Below are 20,150 nucleotides of genomic sequence, written 5' to 3'. Positions count from 1 at the left end.
CTGAGGCTTTTGGAGGGTTGTAGTGAGGTCCACGGCCTAAAGCACTTAAACTACACATCTATTAAGGGAATCTAGATTATAACGTTACAACATCCTTACAGAGCGCTCAAAGCTAGCACGCCAAAAAAAAGTTATCTAGACTATATTCATATTTATATAGTTTCACACTAGTTTAAAAGAGTAAAGGAAAGAAAATGATGCATCTCCTTTCCGGACCCCTATAGATGCAGCGGGTACAGGCTTGTCTCATCAACATTTATTCATTAGACTTGGAGACTGGCTCTTGAGACAACAGATTTTAATTTTTTCCCCTATTAAACATGTTGTGTGCTTCAACACGACATAAATGTACCTCTAAACATGGCTGGTCTCACCCTGCAAACGCAACCCATTAACTTTCATTTCTGCCAGCATTTTAAACACTGCTGTAAACAATACATCTGAGGCGCTTTACATAACAAGCATCATACGCATAAATTATGTACGGCTCTTTGGAATAGAGGAATGCATCAGAGATTTTAGCAAAACCCAACTTGGCTGTAGAAAGTACATACAGCCAACACTTCCCCTGAGGACTTCCTTCACTTTCACTAGATTAGCGCCAGCATCAGTCAGTCCATTAACACTAACTGTAATTTAAAATGGACATTAAACGCGGTATGCCTAGGCAGACCCTAAGTGATAAAGTGGACACAGCACTGGAAACGTCGGAGTGGCTTCGCGACAGAAACTTTCCTCGGCGCCCGCCACGCGGTTTAATTGCTCTCCCTGATTGCAGGTCATTCCGTCCCCATCGCCGCACCTGCGCGTAATCAGGCTGCGGCGTCGGTGAAGCGCGCGCAGATTAGCGGCGCGTGTCTAGCAGCGTGTGTCCAGACGCGGCCTCAATCCCGTCGTTCACTCTTACATGCTCGGGAACGCACCCCCCCTCCCCTTTATGAACCTATAAATATGTAAAGCTGTTCATCGCATGTTTCGTTCATTCTGTCATTTTCCTCTAGCAGTCTCTCTCTCTCTCTCCTGCCTGGGTCACCCACGGCATTCAACCCACATCTTCGAAATATTACAATGGAAGGAGTTCCTTGGAATAGGAGGCTACAGGATAAAAAAGGTGCTCACTACAGGGAATGAAGCAATAATTACAAATACAGAAGAAATTCATTTTTGTTTAAAGGTACATTTAGTAAAGGTAGGACGAAAAATGATTTAATTGTCAAGAATGTGTACACACACACACACACACACACACACACACACACACACACACACACACACACACACAAAGCCAGTACTCAGGATATTGTGAGTCATGAGAAAATATCTCTGTATAAAGGGTTAGGGATAATTGAATAATTAAAGGGGAAAATGAATAATTTTCCCACTGCTTCCTAAGCTCCCCAAGCATATTGTATTTTCTACTTTATACTGTAATAAACTAATAACATAAAGATTGCAATTATGTGAACAATGAGACCTGCAACAGGGGAGGGAGAGAAAAGCTGACCAAAGTAAGAATGTAGAGATAACTTATGGTTGGCCAGATGCTCTCATATTTGGGCCTAGCCAGTTCCAGACACAGCTGCCTTACAAATACAGCAATTACACAGAGACAACAACATGAACACTTTATACTGTGAGGAGAGACAAAAACAACAGTAATAGTTTTATCTGGCAAGGAAGAGAGCAAAGGAGCACATGAAGCTGAAGCTTTAATCGGAAACAAACACCAAGTGAACAGTGTAAATGGAAGGAAAACAGATCCCCGTTTATGGTGATTGGGAAATGAACCCGCTATATGCAGTGATGGGATTTATAGTATATCAAAGGGTATCTTGCAGTTGTAAACAAGCAGTGAACCTTACCTTTGAGATACTGTCTTTCATGTCTTGGCTCGCAAATATGAAGGGCACTGCAAGAGAGAGGGAGAGGCGGAGAGAGGGAGAGAGAGAGAGAGAGAGAGAGAGAGAGAGAGAGAGAGAGAGAGAGAGAGAGAGAGAGAGAGAGAGAACATGTAAGGGAAGTTTTTTTCTTAAATGCCACCCAACAATGAGTGCTCTGTCATCAAGCCATTTAAAATGCTGATGGGATTGTGCGCCAGAAATATCCAACCGCTCACTGGCCATCGTCCGTCTTTCTTAAATTAAAATCAAGGCCACAGATTAGAGTCCAGACAAAATCACACTTTCATTGAAATTTAGAAATGAGTAATTTTATTAGCACAGGAGTTCTGGAGAAGCCCCTTTAATCTATGACCAGCTTTTTGGACCTTACTCTGCTCGGTGCAGGTTTATAATTACAGCTGGGTGAAGTCCTATCCAACTGTGTTACCATTGATTCAGGGTAAACAAAGCCTTCAACAGAGGTCACCGAATCAATGTGCTGCATCAGAACACCAGTTTCAACAGCCTTAAAACCAGACAGTCTGTGACACCGAGATGCAGAGCTGTGGTTCTGAACAGAAGCCCAGGTTTCTAGCCTAGTCTCTACTCACTATGTAATAACTGCTTTTTCTGCTGAGACTGTCATAGCCAAACTGTGAGAAGTTGATTAAAATCACTAGATTACAGCTACAGTTCATGTACAGACAAAAAGGCACCAGGGGATCCGTCTTCCAAGAAACTGCATATGATGTACAAATGTGCCTGCTGTTTCATCTTGGCTAAGGCTGAACCGAGGGCCAGGGAGGTCTGAAACTTGGCTTTATTAATCATGGGAGTAAATTATTAATGCAGTCGCGTTTTCTGTGAGTTAACACTATTACATATTATTATACCAGCAGCCTAGATACATATAGATCACACATACATAATATATAGTGGTGTATATATCGCCGCACTGGCAGTATATACATGCAGACTTAGACAAAATTGCAGTGAAATACACAAGGTTACCAATGAAAAGCTTCCAGCAGAATTCCAACATAATTAACCTAGTAAGCGTGTAAAACTTTCTAAACTAAACAGAATGGAAAAAATATCAAAATTATAAAGAGCATGACCTTAAAAATAAATGGACCAAAGATTGTAATTGATGTGAGTCGTCAAATCTGTGGTTTAATTTGAAAAGACAAATGCACAATCACATATTAGTGCAGCCGAAAGGGCACATGTTAATGTAACAGAACAGGATTGTGGGAGCTCATTAAAGCTCAACAGTAGAGTTAGAAAGATGCACTAATTAGTCAGATGGGTAATAAAATAAAACTATCCAGAAAAAGCAGCACTCTGGATGGATGGATCCCATAGTTGTCCTTTTTTTTAATAAATAAAAATTACACACTTGGAAATGTCAACCGATAAACATGATAGACAAGGTCTTTTAAAGACATGATTCTCAAATAATTCTGACACTTCTACCAGTGTTAGAGAGGGAGAGGCACTCTGGATGGGTCTGTGATATTTAAGAACTAGGCGATATTTAAAGTAGTCTATTGCACGAATGTTTCGTCTTACTCAAATCCTGGTTAGCTCGATCAGGCTGAATATTACGTTGAAAATTTCACATCACATTTTGGTATTTCTAGATGCATTAAGAGCCTTGGAATGGTTTGCTGCTGCTGGTTTTGAGAGTTTAATTTGGAGCCGTCATTCTCCACTCGGACTCAAGCACCTCATAAGAGCTGTTCATCCTATGGTTAAGAACACAAACCCAACAGCACAAATTAGCTGCATGTCTTGGGTCAGAACACGGGGTTCACCTCTGTCTGTCCGAGAAATATGCTAGTTTATCCCTCACTTACGCTCACTGGAGAGGCTTGCTTTGAAGCCCCAGGACCAAGGACCCTGAGGCTTGGCCCTGTGTCTGGTACCGCGCATGGGAAAAACAACACCGGGGCAGCTGGCAGTTTTCTGACAATCTGACAAAAAAAATGTCTGAAACCCAGGATTGTGAAGCTGAGCAGGCCGAGGAAAAAAAAACAAAAACATATGCTCCATCTGTAAACAAAACAAACAGACCAGCAAGCTCATGATGCCTAAATAACCGAGGTTGTTCAAATAATAAAAAATGAAAGCAACCATCTAGCATTTGTCAAGCATTCCTAGTTGAAGTAATCACATTGGTTGCTTTTAAAAATGTCAGAGTAGCCAGTCATAGAGTTTTGATTCGTTTAATGTGGGCATGTCACTGAAAAAGAGACAGGTGCAGACAGTATTGAACTAATGACTTGACAATCACTGACTGAGACACGAAGACATGAGGAGGACATGATGGATATGTGACATTTTTAGTGAACTCAGTTACAGATGAAATCTGTAGTGTCGCTTCAAATAATAGGAAAGTGTGTTGGCATTTCTTACTTAATTTTTTAAATCATTATTCTATCATTTGGTATTTAAGGTAGTAAAACTGCAATTGTCAAATTCACCATAACAAGCTACCTCAGTGATTTCAAGATTAGACCACTTAAAAAAAAAAACTAAAACCCCATTCAAAATAATCCCCTGAAGTAGAGGCTGCAAGACACAAACTGTGTCCAGAAATTACAGCTGCACACTCAGTAAACAGGCTCCCATAAAATAAGGCTCGCATCTCACAGAACACGGGCCCTGCTCCTTCACGCCCTCGCTGTATGACAGCAGATTAAAAATGCAACACGTGGCTCCAAAACCCTGGTTTCCTTCTGGAATACACTTCACATTCCGCTACATCTGTCGCAAACTTTAAATCTTTTCGTGGCAGCCCCTGGAGAAGAAGAGGGGGAAGAGAGGAGACGCGAGGTCCTTTTGCCATCGTGCCACGTGATCTCAGCAGGAGGCCGTAAGCACGCGTAACTTTAATTTTAGCTTCTGTGGTGTTGGTGACAAATGTACAGGTGTCTGCGAGTACACACACCGATCTTATCTGTACACCGTCTGCATAAGCAGCACTGTTGCGACGTTGCACCCCCCCCCCCCCGACCATGTCACGTCAACATCTCCCAGCCAGGCGGAACAATAACATGCCTGGCCACATCATTTCATCTAAGTGCCACTGCGTTTAAGATATTTCAAGGACTCCATAATTGTAAAGAAAACGAAGGAAGAAAAGACAATCTGTTATCAAAATAACAACGTGTGATCAACGGACAACAAAGGATCTGACATTTCCTTCAGTTCTCAGAGTTCAGAGAGATGGACGGAGTCAACTGGTGGGCAACGGCCACATTTTCATGGTTGTTTTATCACTTTCAAACGTGGCCAAAGCTTTGTGGAGTTGAGGGCCGTCTCTGTGCGGCTCTGCCCTAGCTACCTGCTCCAGACAGCATTTCGCTGGTAGTTACAGGGATGTTTTCAGCTAAACCTTATCTCCAATGACGATATGGCCGTGCCATGCTGTTGTAACTGGAGACATTTATAGAAATGTGAAGTGAATTTTCAGAATTATTTGTTTTAACCATTCTGAGGGTTGCATGATACATCGGCAGCTGATTAGGACGATGAATGAATTTATCATTAAACGATTGGAATATTGGAATTTCAGATACAATTACAACCAATAATTTTCACCCACACAAATAACAGATTATGTTTTCTGTTTAATTATAGGCCTGTACATTACTACAGTTATTAAAATGCTCATAAAATGGTTATTTTCCTTTGCGAACTGCATCCTGTGTATAGAAAAATTTTCTCCTCAGACATTATTTATGTACTTTGCTGTTGACTCATTAAGCAAAGTATCTGGCATGGGTGACTGTGTAGTTTTGCAGTCCCAGGCTTTCTTATACCTGGACCTTAACATTTGAGAAAGGCTTGAAAACAACATGTAATAAAACTATTTTTGTGGCCCTTCGTGTTAAGAACAAACATATGTTTACAATAGTTGTGATATCTGACTTATCTACAACATGCCTGTGTAAAATTATACAAAGATCCATTTAGGCTACAGAGTTTAGCTTGTCTTATACTAACTACACTTCAGTCGTGTAGATTATAGTTTGAACTTGCCTTAAAATGCATAAAGGTATCGGCCACATCAAGATGCTAATTACAGAGAATCATATTGGGTCAAGGCATTTAATACAAGTACAAGCCTAATTTTTAAAATGTACGCACGTGTGCATTGTTATTTTCACATCGGTCTTTACATCAGTACATGCTTAATAATCACAGGCTCTAAATACAAACAAACAACAAGCCAACAACAACAAGTACAAAAACAACAGCAGTTCGCACGAACCTGTGTGCCAAATCCACCGTTATTCCCCTTTTAATGCCAGCACTGGCTTTGTACTGTAATTTACCCCTTCACTGAGTGAACACAAACAACCCCAGAGAAAGAACTAATTAGACCGCGTGTGTCGGATGACAGAAAACAACATTTGTCCTGAGATCACAAGTAACTGTTCTGATAAACAACAATTATTTTTTAACTATGCAAATAAGCATATGGAGTGTGGGTTCCAGACTACATCAAGGACAGTGAAATCATCATTTTTCCATTACCAATCGTTAGGTAATACTAAATCACACCTGAAATGTTACACTTCCAAAATGAAATGAAAAAGACATCTTAAAGTTAATATTCTTTAATGTAGGGAATATTCTAATAATTTTTATTGTGATTACCATAATACATTTGCTCAAGCAGCGAGATATCAATTTATGAGATTATTAAACTGAATCCAATCAGATTATTAAAAGTTTAAAGAAAGAAAATGGCTGAATAGTTTCAATAGTTTGAATAGTCTTACAATACTCTTTTGAAAAGCTCATAAAGCAATACAGTTGCCCAAGATTTGTAAAAAAAAGCTGAATTTAAGATGATCTCACCATTTCTTTTTTCCAGTACTGCCATCATTCAATATCTTCAACAGACCATTGTCCCCATAGCTGCAGAAGACAGCCAGAAAAGGACTTCCTGATGCCAGCTCTGTTCGGAAAATCAGGATGATTTGACGGCAAAGCAGCCATCACAGATGTGCCCCTTCCAATCACAGTGCTGCAGCTTCAACAACACATCCAGGCACTGTTGCCTTCCCGCATTGGCACAGTGGATCAAAATGACTGGCTGTTACTGGGTGACCATCTCAGAAAGCTACAAAGACAACTGGATTTCAGCAACTCTGTGGAAATCAATGACTGGTCACTACACTCCAGGACTGGCGTGAAAAAATACGTGGGTCTCCACGTGACCTATAGGCTGCAGGTCAGGTTGAGAGTTGGGTCTTAGCTATGAAGTGAAGTCACTGAAGCCTGCCTAACCGATCCACAACCATCTTGGCTTGCCCCCCCCCCACTATCCTCCCATCCCATCTGCTTGACTGCATCATATAAAGCAGGTTAAACTTTGGTCCCAGTTTCAGATATTGCGAATAATAGTTGTACTAAATCGGCACCAGGAGATAAGACCGCCTCCCTGATGCGAATGCAAGGCTGTGGTTAGAACACACATGCTCTGAATACATTTGCTCTCCTTTACCTACCCACATTTGCATGTTCAGACAAGCTGTTGTTACCATATGGCTCTTTGATGAAACGTCCGTGTCGGTGGTTCAAAGCAAAACTGTTGTTGCAGTCCCAGAGCTTTGGGAACATGTTTCCTTCCGTTTTGTGACGGCAACAGCAGGTCGAAATTGCTTTGTACTTTTGTTGACACTGAAATTGACTGACATGCAAGTCTACATGGTTCACTGGCGTCAAAAAGCAAACGTCCTTTGGGAGAGAAGGCATACATTTGGCAGACAGTGATTAGCACTGTAACGGGAGGTTGATGGGGAAAACAGAGATGCTCCTGACCACTGTGCACCTATACAAAGGGGCAGAACACGACAACCCACAGCTGATGTCACTAATCCCTGCTCTGCCCCAGTAATACATCTCCAAACATCTCTGTGAGAACTCATAAGATGATTTGCATCAGATATCATGAAGTAGGACGCATACAATAGGCATTTGGCCTACAGATATGAATATAAATTATTATAAATTTCATACATGCTATCTATCTACCCATCTCTGCCCGATGGATGGCCCTTATGAGGATTTCCATTCCTACGTCCATCTAAATGCAGAGCGGATAGTGAGATCCAAGCAGGGAATAAAGAGGGCGTGGCCAACAGCAAGAACAGTCTGAACGGCCAGATACAGCACAGTGGAACCTTACATGCACTGAAACCTTAGCTCTGTGGAGCAATCCAACCAACTGTTCCACATCACACCGAGATCATTTATTTTAAACATACCCAGTGAGGTAGTGCTCCCCCTCAGTCTTTACGGCACCAGCTGTCACAGACACTTGCATTGCACCACATGGCATCACCCCCAGATAAAACATTAAACCTTTTATGTATTGAATATTATAGTGGGGGTAACGAATGACTGCCTGTATTCTTTGAAAGCCTCCATGTGCAAAATTGATCGTATAAGTGCATACTGAAGGATGACTTCATCAGCCGCTCTAAAACAGCCTCTCATCAAATACCTGGGACATCTCCGGCTGCTTAAACCCCCACCATGCTTCTCGGGGCCAAATTCAAACTCTGTTTTTCACTGATAGGCGGTGCAGGGCTGTGTTCCCACAGCCAATGTGATTTCATGCCATCTCTGGTTTACTGCACTCTGCCCAACTTCAGCTGCACCCCCAGAATCATCCAGCTGCTCTTTCAGCCACCAGTTAATCAGCTGTTAAATGATGTCGGCTTGACTCCGAGCTCAACGGATTAATATCCATGGAAAAATGTTTTAGAACGCGTGTAATAGGCGTTCTTAAAATGCCTGCAGAGGACATCATTTTTCCTTGCCATTAAACAAGACCTGTTAGTAAAGCACTGCTATAAAGGCTATTAGGTTAACCATTTGCATACACACAGAGAGAGAAACACCTGCTTCTAAAACCATCTTTACACATTTGATCCTGCTGACATCTGACTCGGCGGGACAGTGAGCATTTCACACCTCTGCCTGTGGGAACATCGCTAATCTATGTTTTCATTTAAATACAATCCCTATCCTGCCTGTCATAAATAATAAATTAAGAGGGCTTTGCCTCCTCTTCCTCAAAAAATAGACATGAGGAGACTGAGTTCCTGTGCTTGAGGGATGTATGATAAACAGGGAGAGAGTCGTTTGAGCTCAGGTGCTGATGACAGAGAAAGTAGGTTACTATCAACAGTAATTAATACACATCACGGCAAGCAAATGTACATCTCTCTGTAGTTCTGTAGTGCTTCGGGTCATTATTTCCCGATGCTGTTTAGGACCGCAGTGCTCTGTGATCACTTTTTAAGCTCTCAGAGAAAGAGGCACAGGTGGAATACAAAACACCACCATCAATGAAGCACTTCAGTTTTGCTCCCTGTAAATCCACAAGGTACTCGATAAAAGCCTACATTCAAACTACGTGAAGTGGGGCTCGAACATAAACCAGCGCTTCAGAAATGCCACTCTGCTAAAAAAGAGTATATTGAAAACACTGCCCATAACATGTCCATTACATTCCACTACTGTCTACCTTCACTGGCCTGTACATCAAATGTAAAAATGATGCCTGATTACCGAGGAGAATCAGACTGCCTGTCCATCCTCAGAGACACACGTCCTAAGATAAGTAACACAACTTTTTTGTGCATTAGTTAACTACATTACATTCAGCAAAAAAGACAATAAGGTGCTAACCTGTACAGTATTATACTGACATGTTTGTTGTTAGGATGTAAAGGAATCAGCCAACTGTTCCCATAATAACATCTTACATCACTCTGCATCTTTTGCCCAGCGCTCTTCCCCTGCTGAGAGGACGGGTAAACGCTTAATACAACTTTTTGATCGTAAGCCAATTTTGATCTAACGCCGGTATCGGCTGTAGTTAAGTAAACCTACATCTGCACACGAGGTGTGTGTTCAGCATGTTGGACGATTTTCTGACGGTTCTGATGGCACAGGGCACACAAGCAATACATGCACCGTTAGACCAAACACCAGAAATCAGGTCCAAACAACACTAAACATTTCGTGCTAGAGTAAAAGTCCCCAAAACCACTGAGGTTTGCTTGGGGAAAGTTGACATGAGATTGATTGCGTGTTGCCGTCAGAATTCAGCGTGCAGTACAAAGTTATTTACTGCGTCCTTTCGCGTTTTCCTGCTGCACATTTTCAACGTTAAACCGTCATTTTACCCAAACAAACAGTTATGAGTGCGCTCAGTTTTACGGATCCTTAAGACAACGGAACACTTACCGAGTGACCAAAACATAAAAGCCGCTTTGTATCCGAAATGGAAGTTACCGCGGACCATAATTAACGCCACAGTAACTCCACAAGAACGGCACCGACGGTCCACCGCGACCCGCCTCGACCCGGTTCTGGAGAGAGTGTGCTGAGTGTGTGGAGAGTGACTCGGCTCTGGAGAGTGAATCTGAGCGCTAGTGTGCACAGTGACTCGGTTCTGGAGAGTGTGTGCTGAGCACTAGTGTGGAGAGTGACTCGGTTCTGGAGAGTGTGTGTTCAACACTAGTGTGGACTGAGTGGATTTCAGATCTTTTTCCAAGCGCATTTCCTGTTGTAAAGCGCCTCCTGTGCGCCCTCTACTGGTGAACCGCGGTAAGGCGCGAGTGGACTGGACCTTAGGTGACATAACATGGTCATCTTACGTGGTAAACCTGCCTTTTAAACGGACGTTTAACGCAGGCTCCGTGTAAATAGAGCCCGTAGCCTAATCAGCTGGGTTGTTTTGTGGTTTTGGTTCGTTTGTTTGTTTTTGTTCGTTTGCTTATATACAGCCTGTGCTTGGTACACATGCTTAAGTCACAGATTGCATATACAATATCGGGCTGCATGTCAGGCAGAGGCACTGGGGAGATTAGTGTGGTTAATTCTCCTATCAATGCACAAGTTTACATTGACATTTTGGACAGCTTTCTCATCCCTTCAATTGAACAGATGTTTGGAGATGATGGAATAATTTTCCAAGAAGACAATGCATCGTGCCATAGGGCAAACATTTTCAATGTTTGAATGTTTAGAAACTTTTGTTTTTCTGTTTTTAATGATTCCATATTTTGTTCCTGCGCTTGCTCAATAAAAGTAACATTTACTTTGTTTCCACAATGTTTTTTAAATTATTTATTTTAGTGTTTCTGAAAGCCAACAAGTTGCACTTTGGAATGACTTTATTATTGTATCGTGTTTTTGATCTGAGTTTGTTCTGCAGAATAAAATGTCTGAAAAGTGATTCCACACTTTTTGCCAGGGGTTGTAGTCTATGTCAGGTAGAGAATATGTCTTCATATTCTCGTAATATAACGTTATAGTGCGTAGTTAAACTTTCACTGGGATTAATTTAGCCATAGCGAATGTAAAAAGTGCACAAACACGTTGAGACCGACGCTAGTAAACGTCCAACACGAAACCTGCCAACAGACGACAGCTAGCTAGATTAAAAATTAATGTACGAAGCTAGTAACAACAACTAAATCAAACGGCCACCGCAGCCGTGAGAACTTAGCGAATTAGCGAAGTTACTGTTGACAGCTCTCCGTGTCCGGAAGTAGGAGGCCGAGCGCCCGCGTGCGGTTGCCGGGGCAACCGCTGCTCCGCGGCTTCCTGATTGGTCAGAAGCCTCTGGAAACGCTCCGACGTTTCTGGCGACGGCGGGAACAAGATGGAGAAGTTCTGGAAATTTCGACGAAGCGCCTTATAAAAGCGGCGCGGGCGCCACAGCGCGAACGTTTCACCCCGGACGAGACGCACCCTGCGGCGGGTTTTTTTTTTTATTTTGTGATTTGAGAGCTTGCCATGGCCGTGGTGGGTTTTGATGTGGGTTTTCAGAGCTGCCGTGTGGCCGCGGTGAAGGATGGCGGAGTGGAGACGGTACCGGACGAGTTCACGGAGCGGAGCACGCCGTGAGTAGCCCGGACCTGCGCCCAGATACGGGACAGACGTCCACGGCTGGTGTCCTTGTAACGCTGTTGTGGTTGTTTAACTCGTATAAAGTCATTATATTGCTGTGACTGTGATTATCTGACGCCTAAGCGCATCCCTTACAGGGCCGTGGTGTCGTTTGGACCCAGGAGCAGATCTGTTGGTACCGCTGCGAGACACCAGGTGAGACCTGCAGACGTGCAGGGCCTTATTGGACCTGGTGAACAGGCCTGTGCGGGTGGATAAACGTGGCCTGGCGTTTGTTTACATCTGACATCTGACATTTCCTTGTGTAATTCCTTCTAGATTATTTCCAATCCCGGGAGCACTGTGTGCAATTTCAAGAGGCTTCATGGCAGGTTCTTTAGGGACCCCGTCATCCAGGCGGAGAGAGCCGGGTTACCCTATGATTTGGTACCACTGCGTGATGATGGTGATGATGGCATAGTTGGTGCAAAGGTAGACTTGGAAATGTGATTTTCCAAACACAGATGGCATAATCTAGTCCTGGCTCTTAAAAGGGGTCTTCCCAAGGTGTCAAGGGATCAGGGTATTTCAGACAGGTCACCTTACAGATTGAATATACAATACTGTAATAAATATTTTGGGGGAGAGTAATGTGTACTCCCTACACATTGTTAAATGTAATCGTTAATCCATCCTGCCAAGCACAAGTACTTTTAGTATATTTCAGTGACTTTAAAAAGATTTTTAAATGGTCCAATTTCATTCATATGTGTAATGCAAGGTGTGTGATTAAGAGTCTAAATGGGACACTGCTAAAGTATATTGGCAGTGAGGTACTTTTTTAGAAGGCTTTTTTATTCGTCTTCACATGACTCACTGCTCTTATGTGATCCCAGTACTGTCATTTGTTAAAACTTGTAAATCCTGTAAAGCTGCTTTGTGACAACATGTGTTGTGAAAAGCGCTATACAAATATATTTGATTTGTATGATGTTAATACATCTAGTAGCTGCATTCATGCGGTTAACAAACACATCGTTCAGTGGAGCGATCAGGCCGCTGACAAATTGAACTCATGCTATGAATAGACTAGATCAAGTCTTTGATTGTTTTTGGACACACATTACTGATGTGTTGGATGTAATGCAGTCCAAGAGGCTTTGCAAAGAAATAGTCATAAATGTATATAACACTTTATGGTAGCTGCTGATTTAGTCTTTCCTTTAATAAGGATTATTCAGCAGGATTTTACAGATTGGGATGACTCTGATTGGGATGACTCTGATTGGGATGACTCTGATTGGGATGACTCTGATTTGGTTGACTCTGACTGGGATAACTGCATATACAAAACCAGCACTTTTCACTTTAAAGTTGGTGATATCAGTATTTTGTTTTTAGCATCTGTGGTTGTTAAGTTGTCAGTGAATGGACTTGCTAACAGATTACCTTAATCTATATGTATTGGCTAAATGCGAAATGATCTAAAGCTCTTTGCCCTCTCTGGGGACTGTGGGTTCTGGTTGAGTGTATGCTGTGTGCAGTTCTCACCAGTGTTTGGATTGGATGTTAAAGTGTCGTGTACTGTGTTGGTTGTAAAGCATCCATAGCTGCTAAGAAACACATAATGTGTAACTTCATTGATTCATTCATTTATGTACAGGAACGTAACTTTTATTAACTATTATTTTATTTTAACTATTATTAAGCTATTATTAAACAATAATAAATGTTTTAAAATATAACAATATAAATGTTTTTAACATCTAGGTCATGTACCTGGAGAAGGAACACCAGTTTACCATCGAACAGGTTACTGCCATGTTACTAACTAAGATGAAAGATACAGCAGAGGCCAGCCTACAGAAGAAAGTAGCAGAATGTGTCATCTCGGTAGGTCATCTGGAACATTCTCCTGCAGATTTAAACACTGGTGCTTTGCATCAGCATTTATGGCCTGAAGGAGTCAAAACAATCTTTCCATTTGTTTTTGTGTACATGTAGTAAGTGGCATATAAAAACTAAAATTAGAAATTCAGAAAAAGCCTGAAAAATGTATCCATTCCCATACTAACAACCTGCTCCCCACCCTGAGTGCTTCAACAGAGACTAACAACAGTGAATCAGAGACTCCCTCACCATTTTAGTACATACACAGCACAACTGTGGTAAACACCAGTCAGACTGTTTGTGCATCTTTTTTTTTTCCTTTTTTGGCTATGCGAACGATTTTTATCATGCATAGATCCCTTCATTCTTCACTGATTCAGAGAGGAGGTCTGTCTTGGATGCTGCCAAGATTGCTGGCCTGAATTGCCTGCAGCTGATGAATGATACCACCGCAGGTATATGTGAGATTCAGAACCTTCACCCTGCCACCTGTACCCCCCCCCCCCCAACCCCACCCGTGCACGAGTCATACTGACATTCTTACATCTCTATCCTCCCAGTGGCACTGAGTTATGGCATATACAAGGAAGACCTCCCAGATCCCAGCGAGAAGCCTAAGATTGTGTTCTTTGTTGACATGGGCCATTCAGCCCTTCAGGTTTCCGCCTGTGCGTTCAACAAAGGCAAGCTGAAGGTGAGTCAGCGCCTCCCTGAGCCCCCAGTGTTTCATCTGCTGTGAGCTGCTACGTCCGTCAGGTCAGTGTGCACAGTCCTTCTTCTGCAGGTGCTCGCCACCGCCTTCGACCCGTATTTGGGAGGCAGGGACTTTGACCAGAGGCTGGTGGAGTACTTCTGTGCCGAGTTCAAGACCAAGTACAAGCTGGACACAAAGTCCAGGGTCCGCGCCGTACTGCGACTCTGGCAGGAATGCGAGAAACTTAAGAAGCTGATGAGCAGCAACTCCTGTGACATTCCTCTCAACATCGAGTGCTTCATGGACGATAAGGACGTGATGGGGAAAATAAACAGGTGCAAATCTCGATGGCCTCACCTCGTGACTGCATGTCTCGGGAAGCAATCGTTCAGGGAGACTTATGGGGGGAAAAGATTTAAGTCCTCTTGTGGTTTGGGAGAAGTCTCTTTGGTATCTAGGATTGCATGTGTGCTTCATTTGATTGACAGATATGTAGCTGTAGGCACTGTATTAACTGATCTCAGAGCAGGATGGAGCTCTCTGAAGTCCCTAGCAAGTTCCACCAGTATCTCCCCACAAATAGTTGTGGGTGATCCAACAATATGCTCTAGTAATTGCCATAAATTGCATCAGAATCCGTATCTGTGCTTATTGTGGCTATTGTCAGTGCCTTTAGAACATGGCTCTCCTCTGCATTGCCTAATGGTCACCGATGTCATTGTGCCATTTTGTACATTTTGTGCAGGCTTATGTACATAGTTATGATTTTGCTTTCCTTCTGTTGCTAACAAAAAGTGCATTCCTCACTGACCAGTAAACTGTCATTTTATTTCATTTTCTTTCTCTTCCTATTTGTTTACTTACACGGAGGAGCGTGAGACAGAATGTGCACCGGCTCACCAGTTTCGTGAGCTGGAGCTCATGTTCAACCACAGTTAATGACTACATCATTAAGCTCCGAAAGAGCTCCGTTTTCCGGGAACTGGAAGAGCTGTTGCTACCCAAGATTAAAAGACAAGCAAACAAAAACACACTGTATGTGCTTGTATCCAGGGCCAAATTTGAGGAGCTGTGTGCTGACCTGATCGAGAGAGTGACGGCGCCCCTAGTGGCCGCAGTCGAGCAGGCACAGGTGCAGCTGCAGGACATCAGTGCAGTGGAGATTGTGGGCGGAGCCACACGCATCCCCGCAGTGAAGGCCCAGATCAGCAGGTTCTTCGGGAGGGACGTGAGCACCACCCTCAATGCGGACGAGGCGGTGGCCAGGGGCTGTGCGTTACAGGTACAGTCCCTATTCCGAGGCGTGGTGAGATCGAGGACAGGTCGTAAGGGACCTCCCTGTGTACACCATCTCACTTTACGCCTTTTGTTGGCAGTTTGAGGACTCCCCAATGCCTATTTTTATCCAAATGAATCCTGACTCATTTTATATATAACCTGTTATGCAGTGATTAAAGAAAGGATACCTCGGGAATGTGGTATGAAAGGTCTTGTGTAACGACTCTAACTCAGAGGGAGCAGGGGGCGGACACAATTGCGGAGGGAAACCATTTAATATGTGTGTGCTCTCGAAGGAGCGAACAAGAGACAAACAACCGATCGACATATCAGACTTAGACTTAGACTTACGAGCACGACGGGGCATAATGAATAAAGAACGAACAAAAACAATAACACTTCAATTATAACTCTAGAGATATACAAAACACAGACACAACTCAAACTCACTAGACAAAAACTTACTAAACACCAAATACACTTCTACCTTCAATTAAAGGAAACCAACTAGACAAAACCAAGTATGACACTCTGGACTGACTTCAACACAAAACACTACGACAGATAACGTAGATCCTACGACGTACAACTACGAAAACACGCACGACTAACCAAGAGACTTGACTTCGAAACAGTCTTACATTTCCACAAATGAACAGGGACAAAGAAGGAAAACACCAAAGAACTAAAACACGAATCACGAGGAAAAGCAAAACATAACACTTACGCACACAGACCGAAAGTAACACTCTGGAATAACCAAGAAACACCACCAGGATTTAACGTAATATAACAGACAAGACTTTAACATGAAACTCTGCCGAGATGCACATACATAGAAACAATCACCAGCAACTCAGGAAACAAAAGCAGGCATCTAAATACTAAAACCAGAGAACCCTTAATTACATACAGGTGAAACTAATGACTCAGAACAAGGGGGTGAACATAACGTGGAAACTACGTAAAAGTGCACATGGAAAGGAAAACAAAACCAACAAGTCCATGATTGACATGGGGGGGGCGGGACCACATGTTACAGAACCCCCCTCCAGAGCGCGCAACACCGGGGCGCGCTCAAAAACAAAAAAAAACACAACCCAGGGATACTGAACAACCAAAACAAAGAGGCACCAACAAGAAAACCAGAAAGCAAAACCGGACAATACATAGGACCCAACCTGGCAAAAAAGACCACAGCCCAGGGACCAAACCTCAAGAACACTAGACACAAGACTAGACACTGACAGGCCACAAAAAAAACAAAACCAGACAGCCAAGTACAGGACATCGGGCAAAACACCGGCGAGTCACAGGCCAGGGGAAGACAAAAACAGACCAAAAGAAACAACTAGGGAGCAGGAGAAGGCATACAAGGGGAAGTGGAACAAAAAGACACAGGACCAGGGCCAAAAACCGAAGCAAGGATCGTAAAAAAAATGCCAAAAACGACTGACACCGACACAGGAACCAAAAAAAGGCGTACACCAGAAACAGGCACCCGGACAGGGACAACCCTAACTACGCCAGACAATACAACAGGAACAGGCATCAATACATAAACCGGGGAGTTCACAAAGACAGGAACGAACAGTACACCAGGAAACACATTAGGCACAGAATTAGTGACAAAATCAGGAACACTGTCACACTTCTGACGACCTACGTCGACACCCATAGCGGAAGTCCGAGTATGACTAGGAGTCCATACTTGGCTCAAACGAGGCGAAGAATCCGAAGAGGGCGGAACCGTCCTGGGAGCTGGCCCGACGGTCCCCAGAATGGGCCCGACAGCCTCTGGACAACGCAGTGTGGGTTTCTGAACAGACCTCAATTCCGTCTCCAGAACAGGCCCCTGATGGACCCCTTGAACATGAATCACAGGAGAAGGAGGAAGAAACGACCCCTTACGGACCGTGTGGGCAGGAGCCGTGCGCTGGCGGCCCGCGGGGACAGGAGCCGTGCGCTGGCGGGCCGCGGGGACAGGAGCCGTGCGCTGGCGGGCCGCGGGGACAGGAGCCGGGCGCTGACGGGCCGCGGGGACAGGAGCCGGGCGCTGGCGGGCCGCGGGGACAGGGAATTTCCTCTCTTGGACCATAGGGGAGGAAAGCAAACCCGACCCCTCCAAGGTCGGGGAATCCCAAACTGAGGACGCACCCGAAAGATCAGAGGCAGGTATGGAGGCAAACCAGGAGCCGTTTGGGTCTGGTACAGCGGCAGCCGGGGTGACACCGGAGAGCATGGAGGCGGCGACTGCCCTCAGGCTCACTGGAGACCCGCTCTGGGCCACTGGAGACGTGGGAGACCCGCTCTGGGCCACTGGAGACTTGGGAGACCCGCTCTGGGCCACTGGAGACTTGGGAGACCCGCTCTGGGCCACTGGAGACTTGGGAGACCCGCTCTGGGCCACTGGAGACGTGGGCAAGAGTAACCCCTTTGGGGCTGCGCAAGCAGAAGCTGAGCGGCTCCTCAGAGGTGGCACAGCCGACAGAGAGCCGCTCGGGGAATCACTGGCAAGTGCATCAACGGCGGCCGTGGAGACGCCAGAGAGCGTTGCGGCGGCCGTGGAGACGCCAGAGAGCGTTGCGGCGGCCGGACACGGGCTAGAGAGCGTTGCGGCGGCCGGACACGGGCTAGAGAGCGTTGCGGCGGCCGGACACGGGCTAGAGAGCGTTGCGGCGGTCGTGGAAGGATCAGCCAAGATTCCTACAACAGACAGCTTTCCCACGCGTACAATAGGGCAGTCCAAATGGGCTTGGAATGCCCGATGTCCGTATACATAGTTCATAGCGCAATCCGTTTCAAGCACATCACGCCCCATTACAGAAAAACCCGTCGGATAGAGACTCTGTTCCACCTTTGTCATACCCGGAACAAAACCCCGGGGTCCTGAAATACTGGTGAACCTCTCCTTAATAAGCCTGAGGAAGCCCTGTAAAGTCCAAGGTTCTGCAGTGCCACGAGACAAAACATCGTCTGCCCAATCTAAAGCACTCTGCCTTAATCTTGATCTCACATATAGGACTTTAACCGTGTCAGGGGGCTTAGGACAAGTCACGTGTAGGAAATATATTTCACATTGCATAACAAAAATTCCAATATTATCCTCCTCCCCAGGGTATTCACTAGGAACCGGCATTTTCGAAGGCAACATTGGTGTTTCACCCTTTTCGTTAATGGCAAGGCCAGACTGAAGTTCATCTAGTTGCATTCTCTTAAACCCATGAATCTCGGGACATAAACTTTTTACCGGGATCACGTCTGATTCTCCCGCTGTATCCAATAATGGCTGGTGATTATGTAACGACTCTAACTCAGAGGGAGCAGGGGGCGGACACAATTGCGGAGAGAAACCATTTAATATGTGTGTGCTCTCGAAGGAGCGAACAAGAGACAAACAACCGATCGACATATCAGACTTAGACTTAGACTTACGAGCACGACGGGGCATAATGAATAAAGAACGAACAAAAACAATAACACTTCAATTATAACTCTAGAGATATACAAAACACAGACACAACTCAAACTCACTAGACAAAAACTTACTAAACACCAAATACACTTCTACCTTCAATTAAAGGAAACCAACTAGACAAAACCAAGTATGACACTCTGGACTGACTTCAACACAAAACACTACGACAGATAACGTAGATCCTACGACGTACAACTACGAAAACACGCACGACTAACCAAGAGACTTGACTTCGAAACAGTCTTACATTTCCACAAATGAACAGGGACAAAGAAGGAAAACACCAAAGAACTAAAACACGAATCACGAGGAAAAGCAAAACATAACACTTACGCACACAGACCGAAAGTAACACTCTGGAATAACCAAGAAACACCACCAGGATTTAACGTAATATAACAGACAAGACTTTAACATGAAACTCTGCCGAGATGCACATACATAGAAACAATCACCAGCAACTCAGGAAACAAAAGCAGGCATCTAAATACTAAAACCAGAGAACCCTTAATTACATACAGGTGAAACTAATGACTCAGAACAAGGGGGTGAACATAACGTGGAAACTACATAAAAGTGCACATGGAAAGGAAAACAAAACCAACAAGTCCATGATTGACATGGGGGGGTGGGACCACATGTTACAGTCTTGAAGCAGGAGTGTTCTGAAGTAGTGTAGCTTTTATCTGTCATTTTTACATGGCAAACGATGCTTCTGTAAACTACATGAATTTATGGTGTTCGGCCAACCGTGAGGTAGCAGCACTATGAATTCATCCGCAGCGTCACGACTTTTGTTCTTCTCTTCTAGTGCGCCATGCTCTCACCTGTATTCCGAGTGCGAGATTTCTCCTTGACAGATGTTACTCCCTTCCCCATCTCCCTGTCCTGGAGCTGCGGAGGAGATGAAGCCATATCGTAAGCACTCCTCACAAACAAACAACACGCTGCACCCGCAGCCTCGCCCGCCACAAACACCCAGGCTCAGATCTGGAGCGAGGAC

At 44.2% G+C, this 20,150-nt stretch overlaps 3 protein-coding genes across 5 annotated transcripts in view; 1 reads left to right on the top strand and 2 right to left on the bottom strand.

Annotated features, from left to right (window-relative positions):
- The window catches only part of b3glcta (beta 3-glucosyltransferase a), a 49,345-nt gene extending 38,864 nt beyond the window's left edge, over positions 1 to 10,481 (bottom strand). Inside the window, exons 1-2 of the mRNA XM_076976224.1 lie at positions 10,158 to 10,481; positions 1,863 to 1,909 (exon numbers count right to left, since the gene is read on the bottom strand). Of these exons, the coding sequence (XP_076832339.1) occupies positions 1,863 to 1,909; positions 10,158 to 10,215 (105 nt within the window). The 5' untranslated portion in view covers positions 10,216 to 10,481. The remainder of the gene's footprint in view (positions 1 to 1,862; positions 1,910 to 10,157) is intronic.
- A 1,072-nt stretch (positions 10,482 to 11,553) lies between these two features.
- The window catches only part of hsph1 (heat shock 105/110 protein 1), a 13,069-nt gene continuing 4,472 nt past the window's right edge, over positions 11,554 to 20,150 (top strand). Inside the window, exons 1-9 of one of the 3 annotated variants that reach the window (XM_076976226.1) lie at positions 11,554 to 11,821; positions 11,966 to 12,023; positions 12,147 to 12,299; positions 13,578 to 13,700; positions 14,053 to 14,152; positions 14,258 to 14,391; positions 14,482 to 14,726; positions 15,445 to 15,673; positions 19,959 to 20,065. In XM_076976226.1, the coding sequence (XP_076832341.1) occupies positions 11,715 to 11,821; positions 11,966 to 12,023; positions 12,147 to 12,299; positions 13,578 to 13,700; positions 14,053 to 14,152; positions 14,258 to 14,391; positions 14,482 to 14,726; positions 15,445 to 15,673; positions 19,959 to 20,065 (1,256 nt within the window). In that variant the 5' untranslated portion in view covers positions 11,554 to 11,714. Of the gene's footprint in view, positions 11,822 to 11,965; positions 12,024 to 12,146; positions 12,300 to 13,577; positions 13,701 to 14,052; positions 14,153 to 14,257; positions 14,392 to 14,481; positions 14,727 to 15,444; positions 15,674 to 19,958; positions 20,066 to 20,150 lie in introns of those variants that run through there. The other 2 variants (XM_076976227.1, XM_076976228.1) reach the window with 2 other exon arrangements.
- wdr95 (WD40 repeat domain 95) overlaps positions 18,299 to 20,150 on the bottom strand; it is a 24,269-nt gene continuing 22,417 nt past the window's right edge. Inside the window, exon 34 of the mRNA XM_076977303.1 lies at positions 18,299 to 20,041. The gene's annotated coding sequence lies outside the window, so the exon portion shown is untranslated. The remainder of the gene's footprint in view (positions 20,042 to 20,150) is intronic.

This window comes from Brachyhypopomus gauderio, chromosome 16 (genome assembly GCF_052324685.1).
Source record: "Brachyhypopomus gauderio isolate BG-103 chromosome 16, BGAUD_0.2, whole genome shotgun sequence".
Classification (NCBI taxonomy): Eukaryota; Metazoa; Chordata; class Actinopteri; order Gymnotiformes; family Hypopomidae; genus Brachyhypopomus; species Brachyhypopomus gauderio.
Note: the sequence above shows the minus strand (reverse complement) of the source record. Positions and strands in the feature narration are given on the sequence as shown.